The 26,429-nt window shown below is 39.1% G+C and overlaps 1 protein-coding gene and 2 long non-coding RNA genes across 3 annotated transcripts in view; 1 reads left to right on the top strand and 2 right to left on the bottom strand.

Moving 5' to 3' along the window:
• Positions 1–4,236: 4,236 nt before the first annotated feature.
• LOC113466484 lies at positions 4,237–4,887 on the bottom strand. Its single transcript, XR_003390870.1, has 2 exons — positions 4,717–4,887; positions 4,237–4,628 (listed from the first exon to the last, which is right to left on the bottom strand). It is a non-coding gene; the product is annotated as an uncharacterized LOC113466484 (long non-coding RNA).
• On the top strand, positions 4,648–5,706 carry LOC113466483. Its single transcript, XR_003390869.1, has 2 exons — positions 4,648–4,769; positions 4,894–5,706. It is a non-coding gene; the product is annotated as an uncharacterized LOC113466483 (long non-coding RNA).
• Positions 5,707–7,120: 1,414 nt separating this feature from the next.
• Positions 7,121–26,429, bottom strand: part of LOC103506972 (protein strawberry notch-like) — a 45,873-nt gene continuing 26,564 nt past the window's right edge. Inside the window, 18 exon segments of the mRNA XM_026821933.1 lie at positions 7,121–7,667; positions 10,369–10,435; positions 12,899–13,092; positions 13,693–13,814; positions 14,499–14,548; positions 15,135–15,359; positions 16,425–16,709; positions 17,150–17,314; positions 17,668–17,841; positions 18,422–18,631; positions 18,743–19,012; positions 19,453–19,617; positions 19,933–20,106; positions 20,712–20,996; positions 21,740–21,902; positions 22,356–22,423; positions 25,007–25,189; positions 25,728–25,879. Of these exon segments, the coding sequence (XP_026677734.1) occupies positions 7,559–7,667; positions 10,369–10,435; positions 12,899–13,092; positions 13,693–13,814; positions 14,499–14,548; positions 15,135–15,359; positions 16,425–16,709; positions 17,150–17,314; positions 17,668–17,841; positions 18,422–18,631; positions 18,743–19,012; positions 19,453–19,617; positions 19,933–20,106; positions 20,712–20,996; positions 21,740–21,902; positions 22,356–22,423; positions 25,007–25,189; positions 25,728–25,879 (3,061 nt within the window). The 3' untranslated portion in view covers positions 7,121–7,558.

Below are 26,429 nucleotides of genomic sequence, written 5' to 3'. Positions count from 1 at the left end.
AAATAATATAATAGTCAAGGTAAGAAAAAGAAAAAGTTTGATAGAGGGAACTCTGTAACTACTGAGAACTTATCGTTCCGATTTTTTTTTTTTTTTTAAGAGGTTTGATAGAGGGAACTGTAACTAGTTTGATCGAGGGTGGGGTTAATGCCTATGGCATTCTCTACCACCCCACCCTTGATGTACAGAATAGTGTTATCACGAATTTTAAATTAGTATTAGTATTATTAATGCTTTCTTTTATTCATATTTTAACAGTAGGTAGAATATTACAACAGTAATAAATACAATAATATGAGTACAAAATAAATACAAAATAATTTACAAACAAAATCAAAGGGTGGAAAGTAAGGGGGGGAAAAAAGGAGGAAATGTAAAAAAGGGAAGGAATAAAGAGGAATTCTTTATTTTTTAAATATATACGTATTTGATAGAGAGAACTGTAGACACCCTTCTAGATACCAACCTCGCTGAATGTTGCTTAACTTCAGTGATCCGAGAAAGTAACGTGCTATAACAACTGAAAAGTCGGCGCTCCCTAGAATACAGATTTTTTTTTCTTCAAGAGGTTTGATAGAGGAACTGTAACAATAGAGGTCTTATCTTCCCAAAATCGAAGAAAGAGTACAGGATAGGAGAAAGCCAGCCTTTCCGAGAACGAACCTTATCTATGTAGGAGAAAGTTCGCCCCGGGCGAGAATCGAACCCGCGACCTAGCGCTTACGAGACAGTGCTACCCTCCAATCTGAACTAGGCTGACTAATCTCATTTTTACTTTCCTTATCCTATAGGAAGGAAAGTAAGTATTCTTAAGAGGTTTGATAAAGGGAACTGTAACTGCTAAGGTCTTTCCTATGTAGGAGAAAGTTCGCCCCGGGCGAGAATCGAACCCGCGACCTAGCGCTTACGAGACAGTGCTACCCTCCAATCTGAACTAGGCTAGCTAATCTCATTTTTCTTCAGAGGTTTGATAAAGGGAACTGTAACTTGCTAAGGTCCCGAAACCGAAGAGAGGAGGAAGAGGGTTTAGGAGAAAGCCAGCCGTTCCGAGAACGAACCTTATCGCCTCTTTCAATTTTAGCACATTACTATAATATGATTTTTTTTATTGCTTCTTTCACAGACTGGGTGCAGACCGGATTTGATTTACAACTGATATCACTCCCTCTACTAGCAGACAATAACTGGAGATTCCTGGCCAACATGACTGCCTCTAGTAACAGGCAACAACAAGAGGAGATTCCTAGAATCATCATCGCGTCGGACTATCGAATGTCATCAGTATTTCATTCCCTATCTTAAAATCTAACGTAAGACTTATGCCTGATAGTAGTGGTTCAGTGAATTGTAGACAAATGGCCCCTACTAGGCCCCTTCCAAAGTCCCGATGGGGTACAAAATTCAGTGAGAAATTTCCAAGTATAATGCTTAATCTGATAAAAATTGTTACGAGCTTAAAAGATTGAAAAAAGGTTGGTGAAAAATAATCCTAGTGCTCAATCAGGAATCATTGGGAATATTTTTGTGTGTGTGTGTGTATTGAATCCGGGATTCGATTTATTCAAGAATGAGATGGATTTGAATAGCATTCACAGAAAAGGGGTTTATAAAATGTATTTATTTTTTATTTATTTATTTGATTTTCTGTGGTCCCCTTTCTTGCCGACATTCATAGTGGGCGTGCCCCATTTTCAAGCAAGCGTAAGCGTAGCATCTGAGAATTTTGGCTTTTTCTCTGACTGTGCAAATACTCCAGCCTGATTTGTTTTTTTTTTCTTTTTTTCCATTGCATTACATTCTACGCGCCTCTGTCGTGTTTCTCAGGGTGACTTCCGCTGTTTCTAGTCCCCACTCATACCTGACGTTGCGTTTTGACATCCAGTACGGAATACACACCAATTTTGCTCGCATGGAGAGAGCTATACGCTAACTAAAAAGATAGCAGTTCCCAACACCTCTAAGCTATTCATGCAAACCGATTCAACAAGCAGGTCATATTTTCAACTCAACAAGCTGCAACTTCAAGCATTACTAACACAAATGAAAATTAATGAAAGCATCCTCCAATCCAATTAGAGAAAATACCTTCCATCATACAACAGCCGCTCTACATCTCAAAGAAAAAATCTGCAATTACAATGGGTACCAGGAGCACACTGTGCTGGACTCGATGGGAACGAAAGACGAATTTCTTTCATCTTAAAAAAGAATTGTTATTTTCCCATTATTCTTCTTTTTTTGTATATTTCTCTTTTATTTCTTATACGATTCCACAAACAAAAAACCTATCCTTTTCGAGACAGTTAAAAGATAGTATAAAAAACAACTCTAATCTAAAATATAAAAATGGTTTAAAAGAAGAAGGATTTGGAAAAAAATGGGAACCCGTGATAAAAGAAAAAAAGCCGGATATCATACCTGATCTACTTTAGAAAAGCATCGGTAGCAAAATTCTGATTATTAACAGGACATGACTGCTTGTCAGAGCACCTCCACAGAATTGGCTGTGCTGACTCCCCAATATGCCCATTATGCTCACATCAATCACCCATGAATGCAGCACACTTAATTACTTGCCCTGCCGTGGAAGACAGCAATGATATTGTAGGAAAATATTGGGACGCGCGTAGGAAAATAACATAATAATCAATTCCTTTGCATTAATAAACAACAACAACAACAACAACAACAACAACAACAACAACAACAACAACAACAATGATATTGTAGGAAAATATTGGGACGCGCGTAGGAAAATGACATAATAATCAATTCCTTTGCATTAATAAACAACAACAACAACAATTTATTCCTATTTGTTTTAATTTTATTTGTTTTTGTAAAATGAGAATTTTATGATTACCTAGTAATTATTGTATTTTGTGTCAAAATAGACAATAAATGCCCCATTGGGAATTTTTTTCGAACTACGTTTTATCTATCTCTCTCTCTCTCTCTCTTTTACACAGAATTTTTCGTTCTTTTTATTCGTTTTAACCATATAGCCAGCAGAACGTGTTGACGTGGGCACTCCTCTCGATACCAACCTCGCTAAACGTTGGTTAACTTCAGTGATCTGGTCGGGAACCTGGTGTATACAGCGTGCTATAGCGATTCGAAAATGTTCAAAATCAAATCATGTCATGAATCTTTGTCGTAAAGCAGAGAGATTTTTCACAACTTTGCTGGTATCACAATATTACAAGTCTTTCATTTACTCATAATTTATCATCGCTCGTTTCTTTGACTTGTAATGCCGCCACTGGTCACTACTCGATTAAAGTAGCTACTCAATTGTCCTCACGAGGCTGAGTGCACACCCCGAACTCCAAGCACAGTAGCCGAAAAAACCTCGGCCCCACCGGGAATCGAACCCGGACCTCCTGCGTGCAAGCCTAGTGTGATACCCACTCGGCCACGGAGGTCGCTTGCGATTCAAAAATGTTGGAATATTTAAGTTGGAAGTATACAAAAATTATCCCCCCCCCCTTATTTAATAAATTATTTCGAGAAAGAACATACACAGATATGCCAGAAAAAGGAATGTTTTTTCCTTCTTTTTTTTTTCGTTTATTAATTTTTGTTTTTTACATTTTTTCTCCTAACAAAATTTGATATACATAGTCTAGGTTAATGCCAAAGAACGTTTGATATAAAGAGTTTTTCTCAATTTTCAACTTGCGAAAACAATTTACACTCCAGGAAAAATCCAAAGTGATTTTTGTTGCAAATTCAAATGCGTATCTAGCTCACATGGACTTAAAGAAATATTTTGTTGCAAATTCAAATGCGTATCTAGCTCACATGGACTTAAAAATAGAAGAAATGAAACATGAAGTTAAGGGAGGAAAAACAAAAACAAAAAACTTACAAATTAATTGTTTAGAGTAAAAATATTTTATACAATACAAAATGGAATCTCTTTTGAAGAGATGAGCTTAGTCGTGTTTTCCTTTCGGAAACTGAGACCATTTCTCCTTTTTTTTTTTTTTTTTTAAGGTCATTTCCCCTATTTTAGCGTAATAGCGCCTGCCCTAAACCGTAGCAAATCCGTCATTTTGAAGGGGGGGGGGAAATCGTTTCCGTTTGCAAAAGGAATACACACATTTCTTTCACAATGTCGAAATTCTGCCTAGAATTAATTTTAACACGACACTATTCCGGCATCAACTTCTCACTACCGGAATACACACATTTCTTTCACAATGTCGAAATTCTGCCTAGAATTAATTTTAACACGAGACTATTCCGGCATCAACTTCTCACTACCGTCATACACTGTATTTGTTTTGAAGTGAAAAGAGTTCGGAGTGAGCAGTTATTCGCGGATTGGAAAGCACCCATTAAACAAAACCAAAGTGTTTCCTGCCAGTACCTAAGGGTGGATTTCACCAACCTTTTTAGCCCCTAACAACCTCTTGGCTTAACAACTTTGTTAATTACAAATCAAATGGAACTTAACAGTCTGATAGCTCAACAGGCGTTCTAAGAACTGAGGAAATACAGTCTGATAGCTCAACAGGCGTTCTAAGAACTGAGGAAATACAGTCTGATAGCTCAACAGGCGTTCTAAGAACTGAGGAAATATTGGTGAAATCTACTGTAACAGTTTTTAAAAGTTTGGAGACCTTTAAGTATGGGTAGCTCAACAGGCGTTCTAAGAACTGAGGAAATATTGGTGAAATCTACTGTAACAGTTTTTAAAAGTTTGGAGACCTTTAAGTATGGGTACAAATCTTCTGGCGAGTTTCACTGATGACAACCGGACAGTAAAGTCTTTCAGGCTCTTTGTCATGAACATTTCCTCAGTACCAATAGATTCTATTTCTTTTATTCACAAAATAAACACATTATGTCCTTAAAACTAAAAGATGATATAAGAGGCATTTACAGGTAAAGTCTTTCAGGATCTTTGTCATGAACATTTCCTCAGTACCAATAGATTCTATTTCTTTTATTCACAAAATAAACACATTATGTCTAAAACTAAAAGATGATATAAGAGGCATTTACAGAAAACGTAAAAAAAAAGAAGAAAAGGGAAACACAAATTCGAACATACTAAACTATTTCAAATAAATATTCGAACATACTAAATAAAGGAGAGACAAATAAACAAATCTTATTTCAAACAAGGACAGACACGAAAGGTTCCTAATAATGCCAAACTTTTTCCGATTTATAAAACTAAAGGGTTCTGAGAAAAACAAGATACTTAGGAGGGTAGCGCATCTGCCTTATAAGTGCTAGACCGCGGGTTCGATCCCCGCCCGGGGTGAACTTTATCTGAGGCAGAAAAGGTTCGTTCTCGGAACGGCTGGCTTTCTCCTATCCTGTCCTCCTCTCTTCGCTATCGGGACGATACGACCTTACTAGTTCCACTTCCCTCTATGAAATCTCTTTATTATTTTCAATATAATCTGTTGTTTCTCAGAGACCTCCAATTTATTCTTTAAACCAAAAGAGTTAAATAAATCAAAAACCAGTTTTTTTTTTTAACAACGAATTTAAGCTATAAGGAATACCTCGATCTTACTCTTTCTCTCTTTTTTACATAAATCTTTTGATCCGAAGTTATCGAGAAAATGTTATAAAACCGAGCACAAAAGGGGTAATATTATACACGGGGGAGGAGGGGGGGGGAGAGAGGAAACAAAGAAAAAGTAAGAGAGTAGCAGCGTTTCTACAGTGGAAAAAAAAGAAAAATATTGATACAATAAAACCGATATTAATTAATAATAATAGTAAATATGTAGTAGGAAAAAATGTGACAGCTAGCAGACCGATTCAATAACTTGGATGCTTTAACCTCCCAAGAGAACACACTCAGGAATCGATCATTTCCAAGATACAAATTTTGTGACCCAGCTGGGAATCAAACCCGGGTCTAACGCGTGAAAGTACCACGGCGAGTACCACGGCGCTATGGGAGCTGACTATTGCTATAAATTTACCTGATGGGACAGATAGTATCCTTCCTTGGCTCCAGTGAGATCCGAGTACTTGTCCATTGCTTCTTCCCATGACATACCGCGTTCTACGTGAACAATGTGCAGTTCCGTAGTAGCTTTACCGGTAGAGTGCTTCCTCAGGAAGGAGTAAACCTTGACTCGCTTCACATTGTCACCGGCCGCACCCAGGTCTGAAACCCGAAGTCAACGTGTTAACAGGAACATGGAAATCAACGTGTTGAGAGACACATGGAAGTCAACGTGTTAAGAGAAAAATAGAAGGCGAGGTGTTCGGAAAAAAGTAAAAGAAGAAACTAAAAACAAGCTGGGTCCGTCCCTCCGGGAATTTTTTTAGCCCGTAGTTTATTCGATCGTGATTAAAGAAAATCAGTACCTATGTACCTACCTAATTTGTTTAATATTCAGTTTATTATCATTCTTGATTTGATTTTTTGATTTTACTTTCATGTAATGATTTAAAATCAAGACTAGAGCCCGTTCTCCCTTTATTCCCAATATAAGGTTCAAGTCACCCATCCATTTATTGGCCTTGCTCGGCGTAGCTTAACATAGGTGACGCTAAAACCGGTCTTAAAATAACGACTGAAGTGTTGAAAAGTTTTCCTGCTTTGAGTTCATAGGTCGTCGCGACAAATTTCGAAATCAGAGCTCATTTGTGTGAGAAAATGTGAAAAAAATCCCCCCAAAACAAGTTTTTTGGTTTTTTGCTTTTTGGTTTTCTGGACAAAATTTGCACCACCACTTTCGTGTTCCTGGTAAAAAGACCTTTAATCTATATTAATAAAAGAGTAAACCCTGACTCATTCATTCATTCATTCATTCATAATCAACGCACAGCCGAAACGGCTGGACCGACTTTGATGAAACTTCGAAAATATCTTCCTTTTGATTTGAATAGGCCCACTAATAACGGATTTTCCGAAACTCGCAGTGGTTTCCAAACTATGACCAAAAAACTACTAAAAATCGACCCATGGCCAAAACGGGTGGGAATATTTACATATAAAGTAAGATAGTTGTTTTGCCTTTTAGTAAGTAAAGGTATCCTAAGAACGGATTTTTCAAAACTCGCAGTGGTGCTTAAATTAGAGACGAAAACGAATAAAAGTATAATATGGTGCCAAAATAGTATGTACGATAGGCCATTAGGCCCTTTTTTCCAGACACCTATTCAGTCAAAGACCCTTCAATCCATTTTCAGATAGAAAAAAAAATCGATATTTCAAAGAACGGATTATTCGAAAGGAAAAATATTTCAAAGAAACAATCAAGGTGATGCCTTGTTTTTCTTTCTCGGCATAGCACGGCCGTATAATCTCACAAATCGATTAATCGGAATATAAAAAAATCGTTCCCACGGATCGATTAATCGAAAGATGAAAAAATCGTTCCCACAAATCGATTAATCGGAATATACAAAAAATATCGATAGTTCCACGAATCGAAATCGAAGGGAAACAATCGATAGTTCAGCGAACCAGTTAATTGAAGGGAAACAATAAAATTGATGTTCCCACGAATCGACTAATCGGAATATACAAAAAAAAATATCGATATTTCAACGAACCGATAGTTCCCGGAATCGATTAATCGGAATCGTCTGTATCGTCGGAGACTTCTTCCTGGGGTGGCTTCTTCTTGATGGGGGTGGGTGTTTTCTTCTTCTCTTCTTCATCATCAGGAGGTTCTACAGTGGTGGATTCTGCATCGGACGCCAGGGCTTGTACTAGAGAGTCCACCGCACTCTTCGGTATTAACGTACCTGGAATAGAAATAATACACGTAATGTAACGTAGGTAATAGGAAAAGCACACCGTACACACTGACAGCATTGAGGAGAAACTGATTGGTGAGCCTAGTATACACCCAAACAACAGTTGCGCAAGTGTTGCGAAACAAATGTTGAGCAATTTTCAAGATGAAGCTCAGTACAGATCTAATAAATGACAAAAATGTTTCAGAAAGAAGTCTTGAAAGTTACTTGACTGTTGCAAAACCCTCCTGGATTGTTAAGAAGCAATATTTCTGATGAAAATGTTGCTGGTGTGTGGGTACATAGGTACTAGATTTTTTTTCTCTCTTTTCTGACTCGGAAAATCAATGAAATACCTACTTCTCCTTCCCAGGCTTTCACCATTTAAACAGGGTCGGAGCGGACTTTCTCGTCAGTCTCACTGCTTCTTAGGAGTCTTAGGCAGCCCTAGTGTGTGCCTTATGAAGGAAAATCAAAAAAGTACTCCTTTGGTGTGTGGGTACATAGGTACTAGATTTTTTTTCTCTCTTTTCTGACTCGGAAAATCAATGAAATACCTACTTCTCCTTCCCAGGCTTTCACCATTTAAACAGGGTCGAAGCGGACTTTCTCGTCAGTCTCACTGCTTCTTAGGAGTCTTAGGCAGCCCTAGTGTGTGCCTTATGAAGGAAAATCAAAAAAGTACTCCTTGTTTTGATGGAGAAGTAGAGGCTATAAAGATAGCAGTCCAACACCTACTATTCAGTGCAAACCGATTCCAACAAGCAGTCATATTCTCTAACTCAAAAGCTGCAATTCAAGCCATTACTAACACAAATGAAATTAATGAAAGTCCTTCCAATCAAATTAGAGAAATACGTTCCATCATACAACAGCTCTACCATCTAAAGAAAAATCTGGCAATTCAATGGGTACCAGCACACTGTGGACTCGATGGGAACGAAAGAGCAGATTTCTTAGCTAAAAAAGGAACCCAAATCCGAATTCCACAAACAAAAAACCTATCCTTCGAGACAGTTAAAAGATTAGTAAAAAAACAACTCTAATTCAAAATATAAGAAATGGTTAAAAGAAGAAGGATTTGGAAAAAAATGGGAACCCGTGATAAAAAAAAAAAAAAGCCGGATATCATACCTGATCTACTTAGAAAAGCATCGGTAGCAAAATTCTGATTATTAACAGGACATGACTGCTTGTCAGAGAACCTCCACAGTTAGAAAGAGAAAAAAAAAAAAAAAAAAAAAAAAAAAAAAAACATTAGAGTGTGTACACTCAGGGGGTCAATCAATGGATCAGGTCTTTCTAGTCAGAAATAGTAAACAAATTTCCTAACTTGACGTATTCTTGTTCTGACCTACACTTCAAATGATCTTTTGAAGATCGCGACTTATTAGAAGTCTTGAAAGACTCACACTAGGGTGAACAATAGCATAGGTGTCTAATTTAAGGGCCTACCTCCTGTATTGTGATTTTTGACATTCAGAAGACTTATAGAGTTTAATGTAATGAAGCATAAGATTTACAAAGAAAAACTTTGTAAATTTGATCTAATTTGTTGTATGCTCTGCATTTTCACATTTTTTTATTTTTTTTAGCGTATCATGTTTTTAGCGTAAGTTTTATTATTAGTACCTATTAGTGTAAGATACCGACGTTGTATACATTCATGTTTGAATTTTATGTACAATAAAAACTGAATTATTATTATTATCTATCTATCCAAATAAAAATGAAAGCCAACACATTTTGTACGATAGGCCATTAGGCCCTTTTTTCCAGACACCTATTCAGTCAAAGACCCTTCAATCCATTTTCAGATAGAAAAAAAAATCGATATTTCAAAGAACGGATTATTCGAAAGGAAAAATATTTCAAAGAAACAATCAAGGTGATGCCTTGTTTTTCTTTCTCGGCATAGCACGGCCGTATAATCTCACAAATCGATTAATCGGAATATAAAAAAATCGTTCCCACGGATCGATTAATCGAAAGATGAAAAAATCGTTCCCACAAATCGATTAATCGGAATATACAGAATATAAAAAAATCGTTCCCACGGATCGATTAATCGAAAGATGAAAAAATCGTTCCCACAAATCGATTAATCGGAATATACAAAAAATATCGATAGTTCCACGAATCGAAATCGAAGGGAAACAATCGATAGTTCAGCGAACCAGTTAATTGAAGGGAAACAATAAAATTGATGTTCCCACGAATCGACTAATCGGAATATACCAATCGATAGTTCAGCGAACCAGTTAATTGAAGGGAAACAATAAAATTGATGTTCCCACGAATCGACTAATCGGAATATACAAAAAAAAATATCGATATTTCAACGAACCGATAGTTCCCGGAATCGATTAATCGGAATCGTCTGTATCGTCGGAGACTTCTTCCTGGGGTGGCTTCTTCTTGATGGGGGTGGGTGTTTTCTTCTTCTCTTCTTCATCATCAGGAGGTTCTACAGTGGTGGATTCTGCATCGGACGCCAGGGCTTGTACTAGAGAGTCCACCGCACTCTTCGGTATTAACGTACCTGGAATAGAAATAATACACGTAATGTAACGTAGGTAATAGGAAAAGCACACCGTACGTGTTTTCTTCTTCTCTTCTTCATCATCAGGAGGTTCTACAGTGGTGGATTCTGCATCGGACGCCAGGGCTTGTACTAGAGAGTCCACGGCACTCTTCGGTATCAACGTACCTGGAATAGAAATAATACACGTAATGTAATAGGAAAAGCACACCGTATACACTGACAGCATTGAGGAGAAACTGATTGGTGAGCCTAGTATACACCCAAACAACAGTTGCGCAAGTGTTGCGAAACAAATGTTGAGCAATTTTCAAGATGAAGCTCAGTACAGATCTAATAAATGACAAAAATGTTTCAGAAAGAAGTCTTGAAAGTTACTTGACTGTTGCAAAACCCTCCTGGATTGTTAAGAAGCAATATTTCTGATGAAAATGTTGCTGGTGTGTGGTGACAGCATTGAGGAGAAACTGATTGGTGAGCCTAGTATACACCCAAACAACAGTTGCGCAAGTGTTGCGAAACAAATGTTGAGCAATGTTCAAGATGAAACTCAGTACAGATCTGATAAATGACAAAAATGTTTCAGAAAGAAGTCTTGAAAGTTACTTGACTGTTGCAAAACCCTCCTGGATTGTTAAGAAGCAATATTTTTGATGAAAATGTTGCTGGTGTGTGGGTACAGTACATAGGTACTAGATTTTTTTTCTCTCTTTTCTGACTCGGAAAATCAATGAAATACCTACTTCTCCTTCCCAGGCTTTCACCATTTAAACAGGGTCGAGGCGGACTTTCTCGTCAGTCTCACTGCTTCTTAGGAGTCTTAGGCAGCCCTAGTGTGTGCCTTATGAAGGAAAATCAAAAAAGTACTCCTTGGGGAAAAAAAGAGCAAAAAAACTATCTTACCGACTATCTTCTGTCCTTCTGATAAAACTATCTTACCGACTATCTTCTGTCCTTCTGATAAAACTATCTTACCGACTATCTTCTGTCCTTCTGATAAAACTATCTTACCGACTATCTTCTGTCCTTCTGATAAAACTATCTTACCGACTATCTTCTGTCCTTCTGATAAAACTATCTTACCGACTATCTTCTGTCCTTCTGATAAAACTATCTTACCGACTATCTTCTGTCCTTCTGATAAAACTATCTTACCGACTATCTTCTGTCCTTCTGATAAAACTATCTTACCGACTATCTTCTGTCCTTCTGATAAAACTATCTTACCGACTATCTTCTGTCCTTCTGATAAAACTATCTTACCGACTATCTTCTGTCCTTCTGATAAAACTATCTTACCGACTATCTTCTGTCCTTCTGATAAAACTATCTTACCGACTATCTTCTGTCCTTCTGATAAAACTATCTTACCGACTATCTTCTGTCCTTCTGATAAAACTATCTTACCGACTATCTTCTGTCCTTCTGATAAAACTATCTTACCGACTATCTTCTGTCCTTCTGATAAAACTATCTTACCGACTATCTTCTGTCCTTCTGATAAAACTATCTTACCGACTATCTTCTGTCCTTCTGATAAAACTATCTTACCGACTATCTTCTGTCCTTCTGATAAAACTATCTTACCGACTATCTTCTGTCCTTCTGATAAAACTATCTTACCGACTATCTTCTGTCCTTCTGATAAAACTATCTTACCGACTATCTTCTGTCCTTCTGATAAAACTATCTTACCGACTATCTTCTGTCCTTCTGATAAAACTATCTTACCGACTATCTTCTGTCCTTCTGATAAAACTATCTTACCGACTATCTTCTGTCCTTCTGATAAAACTATCTTACCGACTATCTTCTGTCCTTCTGATAAAACTATCTTACCGACTATCTTCTGTCCTTCTGATAAAACTATCTTACCGACTATCTTCTGTCCTTCTGATAAAACTATCTTACCGACTATCTTCTGTCCTTCTGATAAAACTATCTTACCGACTATCTTCTGTCCTTCTGATAAAACTATCTTACCGACTATCTTCTGTCCTTCTGATAAAACTATCTTACCGACTATCTTCTGTCCTTCTGATAAAACTATCTTACCGACTATCTTCTGTCCTTCTGATAAAACTATCTTACCGACTATCTTCTGTCCTTCTGATAAAACTATCTTACCGACTATCTTCTGTCCTTCTGATAAAACTATCTTACCGACTATCTTCTGTCCTTCTGATAAAACTATCTTACCGACTATCTTCTGTCCTTCTGATAAAACTATCTTACCGACTATCTTCTGTCCTTCTGATAAAACTATCTTACCGACTATCTTCTGTCCTTCTGATAAAACTATCTTACCGACTATCTTCTGTCCTTCTGATAAAACTATCTTACCGACTATCTTCTGTCCTTCTGATAAAACTATCTTACCGACTATCTTCTGTCCTTCTGATAAAACTATCTTACCGACTATCTTCTGTCCTTCTGATAAAACTATCTTACCGACTATCTTCTGTCCTTCTGATAAAACTATCTTACCGACTATCTTCTGTCCTTCTGATAAAACTATCTTACCGACTATCTTCTGTCCTTCTGATAAAACTATCTTACCGACTATCTTCTGTCCTTCTGATAAAACTATCTTACCGACTATCTTCTGTCCTTCTGATAAAACTATCTTACCGACTATCTTCTGTCCTTCTGATGTTCTCAGCCGGATAACCTGCATTTTGTTCTGATGTCCTGACTTGACAGCTAGCAGATTCTCCACTCGGGACCATACGGACAGTACAGAGCCTGCCAGTACATTGTATGTACGGCGCCTTAGTCCCACCTCACAGTCGATACCTAGCGCCACGTTCTTACAATTACCTCGCCTGTAAAACAATAACAATATTATTTACATAATTACTGTAGACCTGGGAGGGAACTGTAACTGCTAAGGTCTTATCACCAGTACATTGTATGTACGGCGCCTTAGTCCCACCTCACAGTCGATACCTAGCGCCACGTTCTTACAATTACCTCGCCTGTAAAACAATAACAATATTATTTACATAATTACTGTAGACCTGGGAGGGAACTGTAACTGCTAAGGTCTTATCGTTCCGAAATCAAAGAGAAGAAAGTCAGCCGTTCTGAAAACAAACCTTTTTTTACAAACCTCCAGTACATTGTATGTACGGCGCCTTAGTCCCACCTCACAGTCGATACCTAGCGCCACGTTCTTACAATTACCTCGCCTGTAAAACAACAACAATATTATTTACATAATTACTGTAGACCTGGGAGGGAACTGTAACTGCTAAGGTCTTATCGTCCCGAAATCAAAGAGAAGAAAGTCAGCCGTTCTGAAAACAAACCTTTTTTTATTCAAGATCAATTTCTCCCCCGGAAATCTCCAGGAACGGAAGAGTTCGGTTAGAAAATTTCCATCCCGAACAGCATTCGAACTCAGCACCTCCTATCACACTTACCAGTATGCATGAGAGCAGGTATTCTCGGACGTGTTGTATTGTTCTTTCCAATGTGGTTCTGCCTCATCTGGAGTCACCTTCTTGTATTTCTTCTCTAGCTCCAGCAAGTTCTCTTGTCTTATCTGAGGAAAAAATATGAAATCATCATAAAATATTTGACTTTGTCCGAATTCTGATTTTTATTATACACATTTGACGGAGGAGTCACCTTCTTGTATTTCTTCTCTAGCTCCAGCAAGTTCTCTTGTCTTATCTGAGGAAAAAATATGAAATCATCATAAAATATTTGACTTTGTCCGAATTCTGATTTTTATTATACACATTTGACGGAAAAAAAAATCAATACATGGGGCCGACAAATCGACGCACATAATATGTACCTACCCAACTGTCGAACTAATAGATTTTTCATCAGCCAACAGTCAGCCAGAGATACGTTAATGTTCGGTAAACACATCCAGTTGCATTTGACGGAAAAAAAAATCAATACATGGGGCCGACAAATCGACGCACATAATATGTACCTACCCAACTGTCGAACTAATAGATTTTTCATCAGCCAACAGTCAGCCAGAGATACGTTAATGTTCGGTAAACACATCCAGTTTTCACTGTGAAAGGGCCATAGGGTTGGTTCGTAATTAAATTTTGGTTTCTTAGGGGCCTCATACTTTTCGAGTGGACAAAACCGGATGTGTCTCCAGACTCCAGAGGAGAAGATTCCTCTTCCTAGCTATCCTATCGACATGTAAATGTATATAGTATATATATACATCAGTAAACGAAATGTTCATGTTCTTATGAACCTGTAATCCGGTATTGGGTCTATAGACAGTAAACAAAATGTTCTTGTTTACTTGTAATCCAGTATTGGGTCTACAGACAGTAAACAAATAGTCAGGTGCGGTACGATACGGTAAGTTACGCTACGGTCACCTACGGCCATGCCTCAGCCACGCGCAAGCGGGCGGAGCCTGCTTGTTTGATATATAGGTCGAGTAGGTTTGGATAAGTCCTTCTATGGGCACAGACCGACAGACAGACGACGCCGAAGCGAATACAATAGTCCGTCCCTTACACCTTTTTATTACTATTGTAATAATAAAGGAAGGACGGACTAAAAACGAGTGTTTCACCGCATTTTTTGTTCTGTAGCAATAGTATAACTGCTACATTAGACCCGTGTGGTCTGTGTCGTAACATACTAATCCCGTAGTAAGTCTCTTATCAGATTTTTAAGCTGGGTCAACATAAGAACATCAGAAAGTAACCCGTTGAAATATTTGCAACCAAAATACGAGTAGGTATATATTTTTGTCAGGTGGTGGTGTTGTTGTTGTTGTTTACAAATGCAAAAGAAATCAGCTTTTAGGCCATTTCCTAAAGAAATAATAATAACAGCTTGACTAATAACAACAGAAAGAAATAACAACTTGACTCACCAAGAATTCCGAGATCAAAGCGGCCCGCCTTCTTGGCCTGTATGACAATAGCAGCCAGCGTATCCGTGAAGTATTTGAACAGTCTATTCTGCAGCTCGACAGGCATACCTAGTATCCTATTGAGGAACTTGCTCATGTTGTTATAGTCTTTGTCTAGGATGAGCATACCCGGCGATACTTCATTGTTCGTGATGATACCTACGCCTACTAGGGCACCGGCCACGTCTGTGAAAATAGAATAGAAATATACCAACGTAGAATAGTCACTCGGCGGTGGTACAATGGGACTCTCATATCCCATGATAGTTACCTTTGAAGAAGTCTCTCTTATAGTCACTCGGCGGTGGTACAATGGGACTCTCATATCCCATGATAGTTACCTTTGAAGAAGTCTCTCTTATAGTCACTCGGCGGTGGTACAATGGGACTCTCATATCCCATGATAGTTACCTTTGAAGAAGTCTCTCTTATAGTCACTCGGCGGTGGTACAATGGGACTCTCATATCCCATGATAGTTACCTTTGAAGAAGTCTCTCTTATAGTCACTCGGCGGTGGTACAATGGGACTCTCATATCCCATGATAGTTACCTTTGAAGAAGTCTCTCTTATAGTCACTCGGCGGTGGTACAATGGGACTCTCATATCCCATGATAGTTACCTTTGAAGAAGTCTCTCTTATAGTCACTCGGCGGTGGTACAATGGGACTCTCATATCCCATGATAGTTACCTTTGAAGAAGTCTCTCTTATAGTCACTCGGCGGTGGTACAATGGGACTCTCATATCCCATGATAGTTACCTTTGAAGAAGTCTCTCTTATAGTCACTCGGCGGTGGTACAATGGGACTCTCATATCCCATGATAGTTACCTTTGAAGAAGTCTCTCTTATAGTCACTCGGCGGTGGTACAATGGGACTCTCATATCCCATGATAGTTACCTTTGAAGAAGTCTCTCTTATAGTCACTCGGCGGTGGTACAATGGGACTCTCATATCCCATGATAGTTACCTTTGAAGAAGTCTCTCTTATAGTCACTCGGCGGTGGTACAATGGGACTCTCATATCCCATGATAGTTACCTTTGAAGAAGTCTCTCTTATAGTCACTCGGCGGTGGTACAATGGGACTCTCATATCCCATGATAGTTACCTTTGAAGAAGTCTCTCTTATAGTCACTCGGCGGTGGTACAATGGGACTCTCATATCCCATGATAGTTACCTTTGAAGAAGTCTCTCTTATAGTCACTCGGCGGTGGTACAATGGGACTCTCATATCCCATGATAGTTACCTTTGAAGAAGTCTCTCTTATAGTCACTCGGCGGTGGTACAATGGGACTCTCATATCCCATGATGGTCTTCATTGTGGCTTCCAGCGCGGCCCGTCCATACTTGTTATCAATATTGAACTGGGACAGATCCCGTGTCTCTGTAGCGCGTCTATCACCATGAGTGAGAGCACCCAATGATTCTAACCGTTTGGCTACCACGGAGGCAAACCGGCGCTCCCCAGCCAGGTCAGATATGAGGAAGATGTACTCCGGGGCACTCACTTGATTACTACGATGTGTTCGACCTGGAATAATACAATATGAAAGAATTAATAAATAATAGAAGAAAATAAATGATTTTTCCATTTTTCTCCTTTTTAGGAACTTTAACACTAAGGACGGTAGGTCTAAGGTCGTTCAGTTCACACCGAGAACATTATGTACATTTAACCTTAGAATCCTCTGATTCATCAAAAATATATTTGACAAAAGCGATAAAATTTCATAAAAAATCCGAACTTTAAAAATTTAAAAAAAGAGCTTAAAATGTAATTGGAAAAATTATTTTGTGCCAAATATGTAGATCAGATCTTGTTTAGACAGCAGGAGTAAAGGGTCTTTTCTTTTCAGTCTCGGTCGGACAGTATTATAAGTGGGAAGTATTGTGCCTATTATCGCTCATCTGATGAGGGACATACTGCGGGATGTTATTGCTACGACACAGACCACACGAGTCTCTACTTACCGAACTGTTGTATAGCCCGGTCCGCACTCCATGGTAGTTCCAGTGTGATGTGTACCCTACGCTTCTGATTCTTCACTCTCCTGTCTGACTGCAATGATATTCCACTACTCGCCGCCTCGGATATGATAGCCACGTCCTTCTCTCCATCCATAAACCTTTGCTTCTCTGTCATCAAATAAACAAACAAACGTTAGAACTCGCTCAGAGATACAATTACACACTTTGCGTGCGGGGCCTTGGAAAAAAATAATGAAACATGAGTGTTTCATTGCCAAAATTTTCTTTGAAAAGGCCCCACCTACAAGGCCCATATCATGAGACAGATTCTTCCTTGCGTCTTGAACATTTTTGCTCAAATTTTATCAATTCGGTCAAAACTTTTCGACATTTTTGGTAGAAAAAAAACCACTGTATTTCTCACATGTACTTCTCACGTGGAACTACTCAGAACGATTTAGGATATATATGTATGTACTTCTCACGTGTTGTATTTCTCACAATATGTTGTATTGTCTCACCTGTTATATTCAACGTTTCCAGAGGAATATCGACTTCGGATCTGGACTCGTATTTGATATCTCCCTCTTCAGTGGACACCACTCTTCCCTTCCTTCCGGTCATCTCTGCCACATTCTCAGGTCCTCCTAGATCATCTATCAGCTGGTCCAGGGTGTTGGGTGGGAGCTTGTCACCTGAGGAGTCAACAGGGAGATTGAGACCTACATATGCCTACTCACGGGGAACAAAGTTACGAACAGATAGAATTTGGAACTCTTTTTTTTTTATCAATATCAATAATATTGTGTAGTTAGTCTCGTTAACTTGGAGGGTAGCGCTTTAGCCTGGTGTTGTAAGCGCTAGGTCCGCCCAAGGCGAACTTCTTCCTAAACAGGAAAGGTTAAATGGGAAGTATTGTGTCTCTTCTCGCCCATCTGATGAGAGGCATACTACGGGATGGGCATGCTACGACACAGGTCACAAGCGTCTATCCTGCTTTCAATTTTGGGACGATAAGACCTCAGTTCAAAACTCTTGGGGGGTGGGGGGGAACATTGGAAATAGAGCCAACTAGAAACGGTGGGTAATAGTGGGTATATCTTGAAGAAAATAACATACGGTGGGCATATCTTAAAAACAACATGAGTTTTTAGCTGACTTTTTTTTCACAAATTACATTTTGAAAAAAAAAAAAATAATAATAATAATAAAAAAAAATATGTGCATTTTTTCCCGACATAAGTGTTAAGGAAAGAAATAGCATTAGTTTCTCACCTAGTTTCTCTATGTCCTCGAGCAGTTGCTCCTTCATATCACAGGCTCGTTCTATCGCATCCTTGTGTGGTACCATGGGTTGTCCAGGCACCGGGGCAGACTGACTGCTTGACTTGAGCAGCAAGTTGTCCAGCTTATCCTGCGTCGATTCCTTCTTCGGCTTTTTCGGCTTTTTCTTCTTTTTCGTTTTCCGCCTCCCCACCCACGGCTCTGAATAATCAGACAAGGATCCATTGCTCTTATATGAAGGGAAAACTCTGGCAGTCCTTCTTCGGCTTTTTCGGCTTTTTCTTCTTTTTCGTTTTCCGCCTCCCCACCCACGGCTCTGAATAATCAGACAAGGATCCATTGCTTTTATATGAAGGGAAAACTCTGGCAGTGTGGCTTCCAGCGCGGCCCGTCCATACTTGTTATCAATATTGAACTGGGACAGATCCCGTGTCTCTGTAGCGCGTCTATCACCATGAGTGAGAGCACCCAATGATTCTAACCGTTTGGCTACCACGGAGGCAAACCGGCGCTCCCCAGCCAGGTCAGATATGAGGAAGATGTACTCCGGGGCACTCACTTGATTACTACGATGTGTTCGACCTGGAATAATACAATATGAAAGAATTAATAAATAATAGAAGAAAATAAATGATTTTTCCATTTTTCTCCTTTTTAGGAACTTTAACACTAAGGACGGTAGGTCTAAGGTCGTTCAGTTCACACCGAGAACATTATGTACATTTAACCTTAGAATCCTCTGATTCATCAAAAATATATTTGACAAAAGCGATAAAATTTCATAAAAAATCCGAACTTTAAAAATTTAAAAAAAGAGCTTAAAATGTAATTGGAAAAATTATTTTGTGCCAAATATGTAGATCAGATCTTGTTTAGACAGCAGGAGTAAAGGGTCTTTTCTTTTCAGTCTCGGTCGGACAGTATTATAAGTGGGAAGTATTGTGCCTATTATCGCTCATCTGATGAGGGACATACTGCGGGATGTTATTGCTACGACACAGACCACACGAGTCTCTACTTACCGAACTGTTGTATAGCCCGGTCCGCACTCCATGGTAGTTCCAGTGTGATGTGTACCCTACGCTTCTGATTCTTCACTCTCCTGTCTGACTGCAATGATATTCCACTACTCGCCGCCTCGGATATGATAGCCACGTCCTTCTCTCCATCCATAAACCTTTGCTTCTCTGTCAACAAATAAACAAACAAACGTTAGAACTCGCTCAGAGATACAATTACACACTTTGCGTGCGGGGCCTTGGAAAAAAATAATGAAACATGAGTACAAGGCCCATATCATGAGACAGATTCTTCCTTGTGTCTTGAACATTTTTGCTCAAATTTTATCAATTCGGTCAAAACTTTTCGACATTTTTGGTAGAAAAAAAACCACTGTATTTCTCACATGTACTTCTCACGTGGAACTACTCAGAACGATTTAGGATATATATGTATGTACTTCTCACGTGTTGTATTTCTCACAATATGTTGTACTGTCTCACCTGTTATATTCAACGTTTCCAGAGGAATATCGACTTCGGATCTGGACTCGTATTTGATATCTCCCTCTTCAGTGGACACCACTCTTCCCTTCCTTCCGGTCATCTCTGCCACATTCTCAGGTCCTCCTAGATCATCTATCAGCTGGTCCAGGGTGTTGGGTGGGAGCTTGTCACCTGAGGAGTCAACAGGGAGATTGAGAACTACATATACCTACTCACGGGGAACAAAGTTACGAACAGATAGAATTTGGAACTTTTTATCAATATCAATAATATTATGTAGTTAGTCTCGTTAACTAGGGGGCACGGTTGGTCCAGTGGTCACGCGCTTGCTTGCCATGCAGAAGGTCCCGGGTGCGAATCCCACCATCGACAAAAATTTGTACTCGTTTTTCGATTGCAAATATTTCAACGGGTTACTTTCTGGTGTTCTCGTGTTGACCCAGCACCTAAATGGGAAGTATTGTGTCTCTTCTCGCCCATCTGATGAGAGGCATACTACGGGATGGCTTTTAAAATTTAAAAAAAAAAAAAAAAATGTCTGCTAGGGACATCTGGGGTTATACATATGGAATTCATACACAAAAAGTCCATTCCGAGGCTTAGGTGTAGGGGCTAACAGCCCTAAAGGACGGGTTAAACTTTTTCGAGTACCTACCCTTGGTGGTGTAGTGGTCAAGACGCTCGCCTCGTAATCAGGAGAGCGCGGGTTCAATCCCATCTGTTCCCATTTCATGGAATTTTATCTTCAATATACTCTCATATCCCATGATAGTTACCTTTGAAGAAGTCACCCTTATAGTCACTCGGCGGTGGTACAATGGGACTCTCATATCCCATGATGGTCTTCATTGTGGCTTCCAGCGCGGCCCGTCCATACTTGTTATCAATATTGAACTGGGACAGATCCCGTGTCTCTGTAGCGCGTCTATCACCATGAGTGAGAGCACCCAATGATTCTAACCGTTTGGCTACCACGGAGGCAAACCGGCGCTCCCCAGCCAGGTCAGATATGAGGAAGATGTACTCCGGGGCACTCACTTGATTACTACGATGTGTTCGACCTGGAATAATACAATATGAAAGAATTAATAAATAATAGAAGAAAATAAATGATTTTTCCATTTTTCTCCTTTTTAGGAACTTTAACACTAAGGACGGTAGGTCTAAGGTCGTTCAGTTCACACCGAGAACATTATGTACATTTAACCTTAGAATCCTCTGATTCATCAAAAATATATTTGACAAAAGCGATAAAATTTCATAAAAAATCCGAACTTTAAAAATTTAAAAAAAGAGCTTAAAATGTAATTGACGGTAGGTCTAAGGTCGTTCAGTTCACACCGAGAACATTATGTACATTTAACCTTAGAATCCTCTGATTCATCAAAAATATATTTGAAAAAACCGATAAAATTTCATAAAAAATCCGAACTTTAAAAACTTGAAAAAAGAGCTTAAAATGTACCTAATTAGAAAAATTATTTTGTGCCAAATATGTAGATCAGATCTTGTTTAGACAGCAGGAGTAAAGGGTCTTTTCTTTTCAGTCTCGGTCGGACAGTAGTATAAGTGGGAAGCATTGTGCCTATTATCGCTCATCTGATGAGGGACATACTAAAATTATTTTGTGCCAAATATGTAGATCAGATCTTGTTTAGACAGCAGGAGTAAAGGGTCTTTTCTTTTCAGTCTCGGTCGGACAGTATTATAAGTGGGAAGTATTGTGCCTATTATCGCTCATCTGATGAGGGACATACTGCGGGATGTTATTGCTACGACACAGACCACACGAGTCTCTACTTACCGAACTGTTGTATAGCCCGGTCCGCACTCCATGGTAGTTCCAGTGTGATGTGTACCCTACGCTTCTGATTCTTCACTCTCCTGTCTGACTGCAATGATATTCCACTACTCGCCGCCTCGGATATGATAGCCACGTCCTTCTCTCCATCCATAAACCTTTGCTTCTCTGTCATCAAATAAACAAACAAACGTTAGAACTCGCTCAGAGATACAATTACACACTTTGCGTGCGGGGCCTTGGAAAAAAATAATGAAACATGAGTACAAGGCCCATATCATGAGACAGATTCTTCCTTGTGTCTTGAACATTTTTGCTCAAATTTTATCAATTCGGTCAAAACTTTTCGACATTTTTGGTAGAAAAAAAACCAATAAACAAACAAACGTTAGAACTCGCTCAGAGATACAATTACACACTTTGCGTGCGGGGCCTTGGAAAAAAATAATGAAACATGAGTGTTTCATTGCCAAAATTTTCTTTGAAAAGGCCCCACCTACAAGGCCCATATCATGAGACAGATTCTTCCTTGCGTCTTGAACATTTTTGCTCAAATTTTATCAATTCGGTCAAATTTTATCAATTTCGACATTTTTGGTAGAAAAAAAAACTAGTTGGCGTCCGAGTTAGAATCATTGGATGAAGACTCCTTGACCTTCTTGCAGGCCCGGGCTGCTGCCTGACGCGCTGTGATTAGAATAGAATAGAATGGAATAGAATAGATTAGAAAAACAAGTAAAGTAGAATTTTGGGCAGGGTAAAGTAGAATATTCTGCTGAAGACGGGCCTGGAATTCAGACCCGAAACGTCCAAACCAAACATTAAGGTACGTGCAAATTATAGGTCCCAGAAAAGTTAAGTGTGAGTGTTGGCAAAAATTCTCGTTTAGACAGGTGTCTATCAAAATGAGAAAACAAATTCCCTGACTTTTCCCGGGTTTCCAGTCCATTTCTCAAAATTTCCAGTCCACCTTTTCAAGATTCTCATCCCCAGGGATGAAATAACAGCGCCGCAGGCGAAATTTTTAAAAAATTTGGTCTACAATCTTGAAGAAATTAAGTCTCATCGAGATTATAATCTTTACCTCCGCAGGAAAAATTAGGACCAAATGTCTTCAAAATCAGACCATGTGGTCAGGAGTAAGGGCGAAAAGAAACCAGGCACTACCAAATCCGACCCAAAATTGAATGTTGCTAAAGAGAATTATTGAAAAGGAGATCCGTAATTAATTACGCATAAGAACTATGCGACTATGAAGAAAAAACAGGCTGAGGAACATATGTAACAACAATTAGACACTACATGCACTAATCAAGACCTTCTATTAGTTCAAATGATACTACCATTATGTATTTGAATTCAATGATGCAACAATACCTAACCAAGTATGAACCAAAATAGAACGATTTCGCCCACATACCAGAATACAAAAAACTACACAGATTCTAACACATAGAATAATTTTGAAAGATAACAACGATTTTGTCCATACTGTGTGGTGTGTATAGGTAAGTAGGTAAATATCTACAACAAAAACAAAAAATCTGGTGTGAACATCACACGACTTTCCTTATCCTATTGAATGACGCTTATTTGGGTTATTTGTTAGGTTTATATTAGACATCCTATGTATTAACATTATTCTTACCGTTTCTATTATTACTGGATACTAGGTATTTGTGTTTTTCTACTCCGACTCGAGTTTCGCCTATCTTATAGGCATCTTCATGGGAAACTGACTATTGAAACTGACAATAGTCAGTTTCCCATGAAGATGCCTATAAGATAGGCGAAACTCGAGTCGGAGTAGAAAAACACAAATACCTAGTATCCAGTAATAATAGAAACGGTAAGAATAATGCTTATTTGGGTGTTCTTCTACCCTAACTTTTACAATATCTCTAACCGTTTAGTCAGTATAGCTGAAAACCGGCAAAAAAACGGTCGAAAATCGCCAAAAAGCGGTCAAAATACCGCCAACCGCAGCATCTATCTCAACCAAACGTTTTGTGTTACATCCTTGTCATATTTGTGAACTGCATAGAGTTTGACGGAGTCGTCGTACATCTTGGTGAATTCCTTGCTCAGTGGTACCTCCTCTATCTTGACACGCTGGGTAAACTTACCAGTTTAACGGAGTCGTCGTACATCTTGGTGAATTCCTTGCTCACACCGAAAACCGCCAAAAAGCGGTCAAAATACCGCCAAGCGTTGCACCGATCTTAACCAAAAGTTTCGTGTCGCATCGTTGTCACATTTGACATCTACATACCAAATTTCAAGTCTCTAGCTCATACCATTCCCGAGATATTTTGTTTACAGACAGACACACGGACCAATGGCTGAAACTTTGGATTTAGGCTCTAGGGACCTCAAAACGTGTTTTGACACTAAAAACTCACCATCGAAAATTTGACCCGATTACATTAATTTCCTTCCTATAGGATAAGGAAAGTAAAAATGGTCTACAAATAAAAAAAAAAAACTTCTTTTTCCACACAACTAACTATAGAACGACTCTAATAATTTTGCCCATACAATAATAATGTCCAACTACAAGAAAAAATATATAAGTATCTATATAAGTAAAAATTTTAGGAAAATGACATAATAATCAATTCCTTTGCATTAGTAAACAACAACATATATCTAAAAAATAAAAATAATAGGATAACAACAGGAGGCAAGAAAATACGCGAAAAGAAATACTACAAAAAACTATTGGAGACAAATCCACACACACAAAAAACAAATTCTCCCAACGCACAACCGTCCCTCCCCTTATCTCCCACAACATTCACAGCGTGAGGGGAAGGGGTCGTGGTGCGGAATAAAAAAAAAAAAAAAACTTCTTTTTCCACACAACTAACTATAGAACGACTCTAATAATTTTGCCCATACAATAATAATGTCCAACAGTGTATATAACATTCTAATTCAATGTTAGCACACTTTAATAAATACAAATAAAAAAAAATAATGTCCAACTACAAGAAAAAATATATAAGTATCTATATAAGTAAAAATTTTAGGAAAATGACATAATATTCAATTCCTTTGCATTAGTAAACAACAACATATATCTAAAAAATAAAAATAATAGGATAACAACAGGAGGCAAGAAAATACGTGAAAAGAAATACTACAAAAAACTATTGGAGACAAATCCACACACACAAAAAACAAATTCTCCCAACACACAACCGTCCCTCCCCTTATCTCCCACAACATTCACAGCGTGAGGGGAAGGGGTCGTGGTGCGCACGTTACCTCGTTTCACTCTGCGTCCGGACTCGGCGTCGAGATTCAACTCACTTGGTTTTCGTTTGCCGGTACTACTAGAGCCGGTCTCATTGCCGGTGCCGGTGCCGTTGGTGGTTTTCTTCCCCTTCCCAGCTAACTCGAGCAGACGCCGGACCCGATTCCTGTCCGGAGCCGGAAAATGAAATTTCGCTTGCGGCGCTCAAAATTCAATCGGACTGCATTTCTGAAAAGTTGGGGGGAGGGGGGGGGTGGTGCTCCCCTATGTAGATACACATGTGGTCCGCGAAGTACCTCACATGTGGCCCGCATACACATGGAAGTTGGAAACCCCTGACCTATAAATACTATATGGTCAACACGAGAACATGAGAAAGTAAAGATGGAAAAACACTACCATGACGTTGATAGTAGTGTGGCTGCCCTGAACGAATTTCGTCCATCTCTGAAGAGTTTTGCTAGAGGGAACTGTAATCGTCCCGAAAGAGAAGACAGGGCAGGAGAAAGCCAGCCGTTACGAAAACAAAATCCGCCTCGGCCGGGAATCGAACCCGCAACCTAGAGCTTGAAAGGCAGACGTGCTACTCTCCAAGCTAACGAGGCTAGGTTTCTCTTTCTCTTAGGGACAACAAGACCTCTGTTGTTACAGTTCCCTCTATCAAACCTCTTCAACAGAGCATATAACAATTTCAACATCATAGATAGATTACTCTGAAAAAAAAAAAAAAACTTAGCTTAGACTTGGTTAGATTGTACACTTACTTGGCGGTAGATACAAAGTCAGATAGTTCACCTTCATCTCGTTCTAGTTGTTCCAGGGTTCGAGCCTCGCCCGTGCTTTGTAATCCTATCACCACACATTTGCCACACTTGATTGCCTCCCTGCAAACCAACAGGAATAATTAGTGTTATTTTGTTTGTATTCACACTTGGCCTGGCTCACTACCGTGCGCCCAATAAGGAGTAGCCCTTGGAGAACAACCTCCGTTCCCGCGCGGGTATCACACTTGGCTTGCACGCCGGAGGTCCCGGGTTCCATTACCGGCGGGGCCGAAGTTTTACCGGCTCTGTGCTTGGAGTTCGAGACGCACTCAGCCTTGTGAGGACAATTGAGTACCGACTTTAATCGAGTAGCGACCAGTGGTGGCATTACCAGTGTAAAAATATTAAAGTATGGAAATTGATTGCAAAGGAGGCACTTGGTAATGCTGTGATATCCACTAAGTTGTGTGTTACGTACAGGTTCCCCCTTTTAATTCGTCCCTGCCACTTTGGCAACTAGTAACTTGTTAAATTTCTAGTTTGGTGATTTGAACCATAGGCTCTTCCATTCAGTTGCCTATCACCTACCGCACAAATAACATCTTACCAATTTCTCTCATTTTTACTTTCTATTATTGTTACTCGGAACCTCATTCCATTAAATTATAAA

This window comes from Diaphorina citri, unplaced genomic scaffold (assembly GCF_000475195.1).
Source record: "Diaphorina citri unplaced genomic scaffold, Diaci psyllid genome assembly version 1.1 scaffold277, whole genome shotgun sequence".
NCBI classification, from domain to species: Eukaryota; Metazoa; Arthropoda; class Insecta; order Hemiptera; family Psyllidae; genus Diaphorina; species Diaphorina citri.
This window is presented reverse-complemented; position numbering and strand designations above follow the sequence as displayed.